Here is a 12,609-nt window from a genome sequence, read left to right on the forward strand (position 1 = left end):
TCTGTTTCCCTCAGGCTGGTGCCCCAACAGGACAATTTCCAGCAGGAAACTCATCAACCAATCCTTTCTTATAGCCTTATAGACACTTTACCCAAAAGAACTCTTATGTGGTCACATAACATCTCTGCGCCTCTTGCACTGTTGTCTTGTTTCACTGATATTAGCTTTAAACACAAAAGAAGTCTTTAAGAAGTTAAAATGAAAGCCTGCATTGTGTACCTTTGGGGGGGGGAAAAGAACACAAGAAACCCAACAAGGAGTCATTCCCCTCCCCTCACACACACACACAAAGAAAATCAATCCCCTCCCTCCCACCTCCCCGGGTAATAATGTGCAAAACAGAGGGCTGTGGTAACATCCTTGGACCTGTGCACTGGCAGGAAAAAAGTAGCGGTATCATGTATATTAAAATTGGCTAATAAGTTATTGCAGATACCACATTCATTATGCTGCAGTACTGTACATATTTTTCTTAGAAAATAGCTATTTGTGCATATCAGTATTTGTAACTTTAACACATTGTTATGTGAAAAATGTTACTGGGAAATAGATCAGCCACTTTAAGGTGCTGTTGTATCTCTTGGAATGAATGAGCTACATCATTTTAACCATTGGTATTGGAAGTCATCAAATTAAATTGAAGGTTTGTTCATTTCTCAAAATGTTTTCCTTTCCTAAGAGCTATTCTATTTATACATGCCTAAATCTCTAATGTTAGAGGGATACCTGTCTGCATAATAAAGCTGATCATGTTTTGCTACAGTTTGCAGGTGGAAAAAAAAAATAAATATTAGAAAAAAGAAGTGTAGCTTTATTTCTGTGCAGTGACACTTATTTGGGTTAGAATGTTCGTATTGTGAATCTCATACACAAATGATCTATCAGAAATGATATGCTCAGAAGTAATTTAAGTTCAATTTTCGTATCCTACAGTCTTGAATATGTCCTCATGATTAAGCCTGCTGTTCAAGTGAAGTGGCTTATCTATCAGGAATGAGTTTACATGAACTCTTATATAACTCTGATAATAGCTATATAATGAAGGACACTGAGAGCACTGAGATGAGTAGTGACTTGAAAAATGGTTAGTTGCTGAAAGACATAACTGCTGACAGCTAGTGGAGTCTTTGAACATGACTTAGTTGTGACCGCAGCAGTACGTATGACCTTGGTACCACAGATTGAGTCGTTCTCTTTTTATTAAAACTTGTGTGTATTAGTAGGACTTCCTGTGGAACACTGAGTTAACTGATTGGATTTCTTAATTTTCTGGGATGTTTTCTGCCATCTTAGAATAGCATTTGTAGAGGAAGAAATGTCTAATCTCTGGTAGAGAAGTTGCAAGAAGAATGCAAGTGCATCAAAGTAATCAGTGGTGGAATTTGAACACTGATAACTGGGCTTCTGTTCAAATGTAACACTGAAATTAAACAATTACTGTGCACTTGCTATGAGTACCCAGACCTCAAGCGTAAAGGAGGGTTTCTGGCCAGCTTAAGAATAAAGTTCTAACTTTCAGAATAACAGGAATAAATGAGATCAAATTATTAGAGATTTTTTGAGAAAAGTAGTGTGTGAGTTGATTGAAATAAATGGGAGAATTCCTCAAGGTAAGAAACTTTTTGTAGTCATCCGCTTGAGTAGGGATGTGCTTGTCCCTTGGGGGACTGGCAGGCATGATCACTGCCTGTGGAAATGCTCTTCATATGCCAGTGCTTCTGACTAGTGTTGCCTATGTGTGGGGAATGGTAATTTCCATGTTATTTTTTTTAAAGTTTTAGAGATCCTGAAGGACAATGCATATAAGAAGTTTATAGGTAGTATTCTTTGCTTAAAGGTCTCTTCTGGACTGTTGATGTTTTTGATATTAAAAGACTTGGAGTCTTCCTTTTTCTTCTGACAAGGGCTGATGGATGGAGTATGGTGCATGGATTAATTCCCTTTGGGTGAATTCATTAAGCAAGTTCCCAACAGTTGAGGGTTTTCATGGTGCTAGCAATGCTTCACTGCTGTTTAGCATAATAACTAGACTTCTCTATTGTTGACGTCTGTATTGGAATAATAACACATGCAGTCAAGAGTGGGCATCTGCAAGGACTTAGAAGGATTTGTGGAATGCTTAGAGTTATTTACTGATGAGAAATGAACTGAATCAATCAAACAATCTTGTACTTCCTTCATCCAAATTGATTCATCTAAGTGGATGTAACTAAGCTTTGAACAAGTGCTTGTCTCTGAAAGGAGAACTTCCTGGGTCATAAAGGGAAGCTCGAGCTGTTTTTAAAAAGTGTGTTTTTAGAGGAATGAATTGTTATGGTTTCCTTGTGAGCTGAATAGGGGGAAATATCAATTACTTCTTGCTCTTAACTAATCTGTACTTTATGGTAGTTTGTGGCAATGGAACATAATGAAAACTGCTGCTATCTGATAGAAATGACTCCAAAGTGCCCCTTTACTGAACGTAGTTGAAAGAAGTCACTGATAAGCTGTCTTTGTATCTAAACTTTTAAGTGTTTTTATTTAAGTAAGACTGCCTTGTATAGGAATTGAAGTATCTGCCAATGGCTTGCTTAAAAATACAAAGTTAGCTTAGGAGATTTTTTGCTTCCAAAGATAAGTATGTCTGAAAACCTCCATTAGCTGTATGTAATGAAGGTGTATGCTGACTGTTTAAGCTAAGATCTCTGTATCAAGACAGACCTTTAAAAGGGAAAGCCAGGGTATGAGTACAAGACATCTTCAACAGATTCACAGTCCTGCTGTCACTGCATCTGGAACATTTCCTGAACAAAATGGCATTTTTCTTGATGTCACACAACTTCAGATATAAAAGGGATTCACTGTGTGGAACCTGAAGTGAATGTGTTTGGTCATTTGTGAGAATGTATTAATCCACTGTTGAACATGCAGTCGTAGCATCTTTGTGGGCTGAAGTGGAGTGAGGGAAGGTTAATTATTGTTTGTATTAACTTGCTTTAAAAATTCATGTCAGAACTTCCAGTTGAAAAAGTGCAAGTGTCCAGAAAGTTTGTGGCAACCTGTCTTACAGATCTGTGTGCTGCTGTAGGACAATTGCTTCTTTAGGCTCCCCAGGAACGTTTGAATGCCTTGTAAATGAGAGTAAACTGCATTTAATTAAAATACTCAGTAAAAGTGAAAGTTCTCTGGTGATCTTCTGTAAGCTCTGCCACTGAGAGATTCAGGCATCTGTATGCAATTTTCTCCTATTGTGTTCATAAAATCACAGGATGGCTTAGGTTGGAAGGAGCCTTAAAGATCATGGAGGTCCAACCCTGTACTGTGTGCTGGCTGCCCACCAGCTCAGGCTGCCCAGAGCCCCATCCAGCCTGGCCTTGAGCACTTCCAGGACTGGGGCATCCATCTCTTCTCTGACAGTGCCTCGCTGTCTTCTGAGTAAATAATTTATTCCTAACGTGTAATCTAAATCTCTGCTCTCTCAATAGTTGAAAGCTGTTCCCTTTGTCCTATCACTATCAGAACATGTAAAAAGTCAGTCCCCTTCCAGCTTTGAAGTTCCATTTAACTACTGAAAAAGTACAATGAGATCTCCCTGGAGCTTTCTCTTCTCCAAGCCCAAGCTTTATTTGTAGGACAGGTGCTCCAGCCCTCTGGTCATCTCCATGGTCGTCCTCTGGGCCTATTCTAGCAGCTCCACATCTTTCTTGTGCTGGGGCCCTGGGTCTCTCTGCAGTACACCAGGTGGGCCTCACGAGGGCAGAGCAGGGGGAGACAATCCAGCAAACAAAAATACAAGTTTTTACATCAGGGCTGCATCATTGAATTTGAGTTGAAACGGAAGATTGAGGACTGTTTGGTATTAGAACTTACTGGTGAAGGAAACCAGGAAAATGCATCTTCCTGTTTAAGAAGCTCTTTATGTTGGAGGCTCATAAGTCTGGTTGGTTGTGTGACAGGCACAGGTTTAATTGAGCTTTAAGTTTTCCCCTAGTTAATTGTTTAGATGATGCAGTCTTCTGAAGTGTTGCTTGCAGCCATTCTTTTCATCTTCCTGCAGCATTCCTTAATGACCAGTGGGCTCACCAGCCATGCTGGTATTTGTGCATTTCATGGAGATAATGGTGTATGTGCTTCTGATCAGGAAAATTCCAGCTATGAACGTAAAGTAGCTGCTGTAAATGAGAAACTGGGAAATGGGGAGAAAAATGAAGAAAATCAAGAACTGTTTTTTTGTTGCTGTTGGATAATAACTGAAGGGGAGACCCTGTGCTGCCGCCTTCCCCTTCCTGCCACCCATGCTCTTGAATGATCTCATCTTGAAATGATGATAGTCCACCTGCTTGACCTCATTCAGTAGAGCCTGCTGTTACAAAGGGAGGAGGAGGAGAATACTATGTTAGTTACTTCTCATCCCCCCCTCAATAATGGAGAAGGGCCACTGCCCTGCACTTTCTGGTTCTTTTCTGAAAAGATGAACGCTAGGGACTTGGACCTCGTGCATGTGTGTGTAAACTCTGAGTTTGTAGAGCAGAAAGAATCTGAATTTTCAGAACCGAAGTAACATGAAAGTGCATTCAACTAAAAATTATCCTAGTAATAAAACTCCATAAAGTATTTTTCAGGTTAGTTCCTGCTTCTGCTTAGGGTGTTTTCATAATTATCTTGTCAATAGTAAGCCTGGAAACTGAATAATAGGTGGTATTCTATTTTTTCTGCTCTAGGAAGATGTTCTTAAAGTTATGATAGAAATGCGACACTAAAGAGAGTAGAGGACAGGGAGGCAGTAGCATCTACTACCAGTTCACTGTCTCTGAAGTGAGTAACTGCTCTAAGCTAACCCATCACCTAATATCTTCCAAGAGTCCAAACTTCTATTAGAACCCTCTTTTTGAGGAGTGCAGGAAAATGAGAGAAGTGTGAGTGATTTGGCTTACCTGGGTGCTGATACCCAGTCCCAGACCGTTTGGATCCACTACAACAATGGTTAAAATTGTCTGGATCACCAGTGCAATGAAGTTGTTGAAGCCAAACATCAAAGCATAACGCTCCATGCTAAGATTAACAGCAATCTGGAACCTGAAAATGAGTGTACAGTTTAATTGAGCTATGGTGAGCCTTGTATGCTTGCAGTTTATGGGAGGAAATTTAGGAGTTGTTTCACATGTACAATGGAGTCATCAAGTTTTTAACGTTCATTTTGGCAGAAGTTTTTTTTTCTCCCTCTATTTGTCATACTATTGTGCATCCTAATTACCTATTTTGAGTGAATATTTTTGCTGAGGACCTGCTTGTTTAAAGACAACATGCACATAAATCATTGGACAGCTAAATGCAGCAGAAGGAACTTATTTGGAATAAGCTGTTGTAATGATTGAGTCGTACTTCTAAGCGTGATTTCATGTGAGCTGGAAACAACGTTCTCCTATCGTTACCTATTCAAAAATCCTATTTCAGTGGAAACTTATTTACTTTATTAATGTGAAAATATGACATTTTTACTGATTTAAATCAACTTGACTGAACAGTTGTGCATTATACTTACGTTGCTATTGTTATAAGGAGCATGTAGCATGCCTTAAATGCAAGGTAACCAGCATAACATGCCCAGATGTTGTCAATAAAGAACATGAGAAACAGAGAACCAGCATCCATTGCAGAGAAAATTCCCAAAGCCAGTTCTCCAGAAAGATCCCAGTTCACTTTGACGTATCCAACTGCCATGGATGTTGCTGAACCTAAACATAAAAAATAATAAATATTACTGTCTTTCTAGAGTTATGGCATAACTGTGCAAATGGACCATGCTCAGATCTCTTGAGACTTTTCTTAGGGCCACAATGGGCTTTGATAATGGAGTATCTGTTTTCTACAAGTGTTGTCTAAGTCTTCTGAGTTGTTGGGTTTTTTTCTAGCTTGTAGAGCTGTCTCAAGCTGAAGTACTCTGAGGAAGTGCCTCATGATGAGGGCTGGAGGCAGCGGTGTATGATGTATTGTTCCATTTTTGGCAACTGAGAGTAAGGACAGCCTCACCAGGCACTTTCTGTTAAAATCTGTATAGTGGATTTCATTTCATGAAGATCTTTACGTGAATTGGGAAATCTGTTGCATTCCTTCATACTTTGAGGCATAGCTTCATTTTCTATTGAAAAAGTCTCATTAGTTGTCAACTTTTATTGATAATCCTGTATATCAAAACCCCTTATTTTGAGTGCAGTAGGATACTTAAGCTCCAAGTCTGATCTAGGCATGTTATACAGCTGTGAGACTTAACAGTCCACAGGGTGTACTGGCTGCCCAGATGTCTTCAAGCAGGACAGCACACTCATCGACTTCATTTGCTGACAGTATGCATTCCTTAGCATAATTAAAAAGTCATAGTAGGTCTCCTCCTTTTGGTTCATAACTACAATAACCAGAGGTTCCTGTTAATGTTAAATGATTTCTGTACTTTGATTTACTATCAAGTCCTACAGGATGCAAAGGCATCCTTTGGGGATGCTGCTCAAACCAGTAGTCTTGAAGGTTTGGAGTAGCTTCAGCAAAATTCAGTATGAATATACTGACAGCTCCATGTAGAAGAAACCTGAGATAAGACTGTTGGTATGGAGATGTAATGGTGTAGATGTGAGCTTGGAAATGAGGCTCCAATTGTACTGCTCAGCAATTTAAATGAAGTTGCACTTTGAAGTAGCCACAGAACACAAGGCGCACAGGTGAAGAGGAATGTGGCCTGGATGAGTCAAGTAGTAGCAGGAGAATCACAATAGCTGAGGCTGAAGAACTCTGGAGGTTGCCTATACAGAGCAGGGTCAATTTGAGCAAGCTGCTCGGGGTGCATCAAGGTTTTGAACGTGGGTGGAGACTCCTCTAGTGCTTTGGGCAAATTGCTTCAGTGTTCGGTCAATTCTAGAATTCTTACTCATTTATTCTTTATTATATTTACTTATTCTTCTTATTTAGGCTTTGGGCTCAGTGAGAAAGAGTCTGGCTCAACTCTTTTTAGTTCCCTCTTCAGCTATTTATGTGAATTAATAAAATCCCGTGTCTTACTGCTAAACAATTACAGCTCTCACCCTCTCTGGGTGTCACAGCTGGAGATGAACTCATTGATCAGAATATGGATGCAGTCACAAAATGTTTGTCTAGGATCACTCACCTTGAAATGTTTAGTCTACTGTTGAAACAGACTTCCTAGAGCAGTTTCTGTTAATATCCTTCAATTTTTACACTATGTTCTTTGACCTTGATCCTCACAGGAAATAGGCACCAAAGACATTATTGAAGGATGCCATCAGGACTGGACAGATTAGAAGTAGTTGCTAGTGTTTTTACTTACCTAAAAATGTTGCCACTGCTTCAACAGCTCCATTGTACACTGCAGAGCTGTGAGATGGGGCTCGGAAGTCCCAGAGCACTTGGATGTAGTTCACAACTTGGTTAAAGCCTGCCGTAGCCAAAGCCCACCACAGGGACCAGTAAAGCAGCTTCCTAGAGCTGTAGCAATCCTTCAGGTCCTTGCCCAGCTGCACCAGTACTCTCAGCACGTGGTGCTGGGGCTCGGGCTGCTGAGCCTGCTGCGCTGGAGTCGCTCCCGTGTCAGCAGCTGCGCAGTCCTTGTCCGCTTGGCAGCTCAATGCCGTGTTGGAACTGAGCCCAGCCACAGCTTTGTCTGGTTGTGGGAGGGCTTCTGAGGGGCCTTTCCTATGGAAGAACATGCTCTTTTGAGGCATTGGGAGGAGAAAGGAGCTCACAAAGGCCAGGGACACGGAAGCCAGAGTAATGGCATTGAGGTGAAAGTAGGATACGTCTGCTAAGGAAACCAGGAGCTGTCCCAGCACAGCAGCAAGGGTGGCTGCAACGAGAGTGATACTCCTGCAATAGCTCGTCACTCTCTGATAGCGATCAGCACTGACGACGCTGTAGATGTAGGCGTAGTAGGCAACCTCGGTGGCTGTCACCATCCCGTAGGAGAATTCCATCACCTGCATGGCCACCAGCCCCTGTGCAAAGAGGAGCAGGAGCCACGTGACAATGAAGCTGATGCCCTGGAGGAGGAGGATGGGCTTGTAGCGCACGTAGTCAGTAATCAGGAAGACGGGGACAAGGAGCGCGAGGTAGGAGTATGTCCAAACTGGGAAAACCTGGTTGGTAACCTGGAAGAACCATACTTGTGTCAGAGCAAAATCTATCTTGCATCAAATTCAATTCCCTGAAGTAGCTGAAAATTAATACCCATTCAGTTTTATGTTTTGCTTGAATCATATACCTCTGATCGCCTCCTTACCTCTGAATTTAACAAACAAACTAACAAAACCATTCCTTTTGAACTAGGAACTGGAGTTGTATGTAGTATACATGTAGCTGTTACTAGGTTGTCTTCATGTGTTATTTTTTGTTTAAAAAGTAAATAAGTTTTAATGAAGCTGTTTGAGTAAGTTTTGGTTGGTGTTCTATGCATTGATGGCCTGAAAATAAATTGTCATTGCGGTGGTGGCTGTGCCCTGCTGAGCAGCCTGGGCCCTCAGCAGCACCCCAACAGCAGTGTGCTGTGAACCCTGTCTGGGCTGAAACCAGGACGTGGGGCACTGCAGTGCCAGCTCAAATGATGGCAAGTAAGTTCATGCATTTTGATACATAGGATAAGCACCGTTCTGTGAACAGCAAAAAATATGCAGCCATACTTTACATTTAAGTGAAGGAATTTCACAGGAAGTTTCAAGATTGTAGGAAAAAAAAAAAAAACCACATCAATTTCTTTCTATTTGCAACTCCTTTTTCAGTCAATATAAATGTTGTTTGTGAATTCTCAAATGGAATCTATAGAGATACAATCAAAAATTTGGTCATGTTTTTTTTACCAGGCCTTTATAAGCCGTCTTACCAGAGAGAAATACCCCTCGTTTCAGAGTCATGCCTTATTTGTGTCATCTCTTATTGGTAGTGCATACATTTGTGAATAATTGTTTTCAAGGATGAAACACAGGAACAGTCAAATTTCATCCAAAAAAAAAAAATCTCTGCTGAAGATTTGGATAATTTACTAAGAGATGCAGCCAGTGCCACTGAACCAAACTGATGCTTTAGTTTCACAAAGAGGTCAAAAATTCCAGTAATTTTATGTTTTTGTTGGTCTTCTTTTTTTTAAGTATTGTAATTTAAAAAAAAAAAAAAAGTAGAAAATTTATCTTAATTTTGTTACTTTACATACATTAATAACATTATATATTGCATGAGGACTGTCATGTAAGCAATGCCTGCTATGTTATGATGTTGACCTATGATGTCAGAGGTGGATGTTGGAGGTATGGCAGCAGAGGTTGAACCTTCCCAACAATGGTGGCAGAGGGGCACTCTCAAAGAATGGCATCTGATGTGGAAGTGTGTGACACAGAGCAAAGAGTTGCCACTGAATGCCTCCATGTAGAACCCACGGTACCCAGTGACATTCATGGACGCTCGCTGAATGTGTATGGAGGCCTGGCAGTGGGTGGTGCATTACAGCAGTGGTGACAACAGCAGTGGGTCATCTCCACTGGTGCAGATTTTTTAAAAGCACGGCATGTAGGCCTTGCTGACAAAAAAAAAGTACAGTGAACGGTGGTGACTGTATTGAAAAACAGTGTTTTGTAAATGAGAATTTGCTCTATCAAACAGCGCTATTGTGCTGTCTGTATCTGTTGTAGTTTCCATGGAAATAAATATGGGGCATTGCTTTTGGAGCTATTAATGTATATGAAGCCTAAGACAATTTCTCTTCATTCAGTGCAGCCCAGGCAAGCCAAAAGGTTGGACATCCATGGAATAACTGAAAGAGCTAAGTCTGTACTGTCAGTTCTGAGTAGATTGTTGATGAGATCCGAAATAAGGCATCCTATCAGGATCTCTCTTACATGAAATACACAGATAATTTCCCTTTATGGTTTAGAAGGAAGAAATAATAATAATACCTCCCCAAAGGAACAAACAAATAAGTTACTCTTCCCTCCACAAAAGAAGAATCCCATAAATACATTTTTCAGAAGAAATCTGGTCTTTGTGCTATGCTAACACTCTGCCTTAGCATTTGCGAGGGCAAGTCAGGAATGACTGTTCTTCATACTTGCAGTATGTGGGTGTATGAAGCTTGTGTTTTCTAATTATATCATTAAATTTATGACTCACTTGTTAACTGTGTCCTCTTCTGTTACGAAGTGTGCTCTAGAAGCATGCTTTAAAGAACAACAACCAAAAAAAAATAGAAAAAAATAATTAAAAATACCTTAAGATGTGAATCTGCCTTGCATAGACAAATATGCACAGTGTTGTAATGTGTGTAGATCACTCTGAAGGTGTTGCTTTGTATTTATTACCATGGAAACTACAACAGATACAGGCAGCACAATAACACTATTTGGTAGGGCAAGTTCTCAGCTACAAAATGCTGTTTTTCCACATAGTCACCACCATTTGCTGTACTTTTTTTTTTTTTTTGTCAGCAAAGAACACTCAGCCTGCATGCTGCGCTTGTAAAAATCTGCACAGTGGAATGACCTACTGCTGCAGTTGGCACTGCTTGAAATGCACCGCCTCGCTGTGCTCGCGTGCCCTGCTGGGCTTCCATACACGTTCCGCAAGTGTCCATGAATGTCAGTGGGTGTAATTCATTCCAGGTGGAGAGATTCATTGACACCCCTTTGCTTCATATATGCTTCCGTATCAGACACTGTTCTTTCAGATTGCCCTTCTGCTGCCACCTGTCACATAGCAACAGAATGTAAAGGGACATTGGTGGGAAGCTTCAACCTCTGTACTCCCACCATCTGCTTCTGATGTGGTGGGCCAACCTAATAATAAAAATAGCAGGCGTTACTTTAGGAGCCGACCTTGTAGGTGATAATCTGACAGCTTATCAGTGGAAGCCTTTCTGTTTTCTCTCCAAAACTACTTCACTGTTAATCTAACTAGTGCCACAATAAGAATAAATAAATCTGTGTTGCTCCTCCTGGGTTTCTCTTGGGAGAGGGGATCTGGTTGACTTGATTTTGCTGAAAGAATCCATTTATTCAAACAACATCCAAATGTGGTTTTAAATACCAGAAGGCTTGAAAAGAGGAGAACCCTTATCCTTCTCCAGCACAATCTTAAACATGAATCTTTATATAAAATGTGTTTTGCTGAACGCTTTTTCTTCCTTTACAGCAATAACCAAAGGCTTACTGCTTTAGACACTTCAGTTATTACATTAGAGAACAGTTACATACCTGCTCAACTGTTAGGTTTTTGTCTGGTCCAGTTAGGTAAGGTGTGAGAAAAGACTCTGAAGGTCTCATTGTGGAGAAAAACCCATTCACACAGATGATGAGCGTGGGATAAATCCAACTGCTGCATATGGCTCCTTTCCAGCAATCCATAATCTGTGTAAGAACGCAGTGAAAAAGCAAACGCACCAGAAATTTGTCAAGAAACTGCTCACAATTGGTAAAACCTCATCTGAAAGTTTACTTTTTAACCAAGCCGACTTTTCCCCACACTGCCTCCTAATCACAAACACAGTTGTAAATTAACAGCTTGGATCAAGGTGCACTTGTGGTGGGACTTCAGCCTCTGTTATGTCAAGTGTTGTTCAGTGGTGTACTTAGAATTGAGGAGATGCATCTCAGTGGAAGAATCAAGTTCCATTCCAATCTCATTTCTGAATAAAGGCTGAACAAAATGTTAGATTCTCAGCATGCTCAGGGGGGCTGTCTGTCTGAGAGTCAATTGGAACAACTGAGGTGAAAGTGTTTTGTAGGCAATAAAAGCCCCCAGGCAGCTTACAACATGCTATGAGCTCTGTCTTAACATTGGAAATACTTAGTCTGAATAGTATATAAAGGCAGCATTGCTGCGACCTCAGAGGAAGGTTACAAAAACCAGCCCTAAATTCAGATCTTGATTTCCAATAACAGGTGAGTGTGTGGAGAAAACACTGCTGGGTGGTCCATCACCTGACTGGCTGAGAGGTGGCTGCTGGCCAGGATTTCTCTGTTAGCCCACACCGTGCTTGCCTAATACCTCCTGGCTTTGAATGAAAAGATGCAATTTTCGTGCTGTTTGGTTTTCCAGAATGGGCCTCACCAGCTTGACTGTACCTTAATGGAAGACTTGTCCCCCAACCCGGTGGTGCTTCAAGGGCAGTTGGTGCTGCTCTTAGCTGGGGCTGTCACTCGGACAGCGATGGTTATGCAGAATCCTTTGGCATGCTTAGAGGAGAGATGAGCCCTTCATGTTCAGCTCAGCTGCAAGGGGAGCTGGATTTGTTCCAAGTTTCACTTTCCTGCAGATCTAAAAAGCCCTGCTGGTGCCTGCCAAACCTCAATTGTGGCTTCTTCAAAGCGTGTGTGTTGTACATGAACACACAGCAGGACGCGTGCATCTCAATCGCTTGGATGAAACCAGTGCTGATTGCTGGGTCAACACTGTCTTGCTGCTGAAAACTCAGGATAACATGAGGCTTTACCTTTCTGTTGCTGATTATGATTCTGTTGTCTTGTCATTCCTAATGCTCCTAAGAGCTTCCCTGTCCCCCTTCCCCTCCCAAATACTCCTCCAAACTCCCAACCCCAGAATCTATCTTCTGGAAATTCTAGAGGAGAGGAATGTAAGCGTATA

The 12,609-nt window shown here is 41.1% G+C and overlaps 2 protein-coding genes across 8 annotated transcripts in view; one reads left to right on the forward strand and one right to left on the reverse strand.

Annotated features, from left to right (window-relative positions):
* The window catches only part of AGFG1 (ArfGAP with FG repeats 1), a 36,803-nt gene extending 35,989 nt beyond the window's left edge, over window positions 1–814 (forward strand). For all 7 annotated transcript variants that reach the window (XM_052687171.1, XM_052687165.1, XM_052687167.1 and 4 more), the window contains one exon: window positions 15–814. In XM_052687171.1, coding sequence (XP_052543131.1) covers window positions 15–74 — 60 coding nt within the window. In that variant the 3' untranslated portion in view covers window positions 75–814. The remainder of the gene's footprint in view (window positions 1–14) is intronic.
* Window positions 815–1,760: 946 nt separating this feature from the next.
* On the reverse strand, window positions 1,761–12,569 carry LOC128082721 (thiamine transporter 2-like). The gene is made up of 5 exons (XM_052687174.1): window positions 11,220–12,569; window positions 7,316–8,132; window positions 5,522–5,714; window positions 4,914–5,055; window positions 1,761–4,165 (listed from the first exon to the last, which is right to left on the reverse strand). The coding sequence occupies exons 1-5, from the start codon at window positions 11,367–11,369 to the stop codon at window positions 4,043–4,045; spliced, it is 1,425 nt and encodes a 474-aa protein (XP_052543134.1). The 5' UTR covers window positions 11,370–12,569; the 3' UTR covers window positions 1,761–4,042.
* Window positions 12,570–12,609: the final 40 nt, after the last annotated feature.

The sequence above is a fragment of the Tympanuchus pallidicinctus genome, unplaced genomic scaffold (genome assembly GCF_026119805.1).
Source record: "Tympanuchus pallidicinctus isolate F22 unplaced genomic scaffold, pur_lepc_1.0 scaffold22, whole genome shotgun sequence".
NCBI classification, from domain to species: domain Eukaryota; kingdom Metazoa; phylum Chordata; class Aves; order Galliformes; family Phasianidae; genus Tympanuchus; species Tympanuchus pallidicinctus.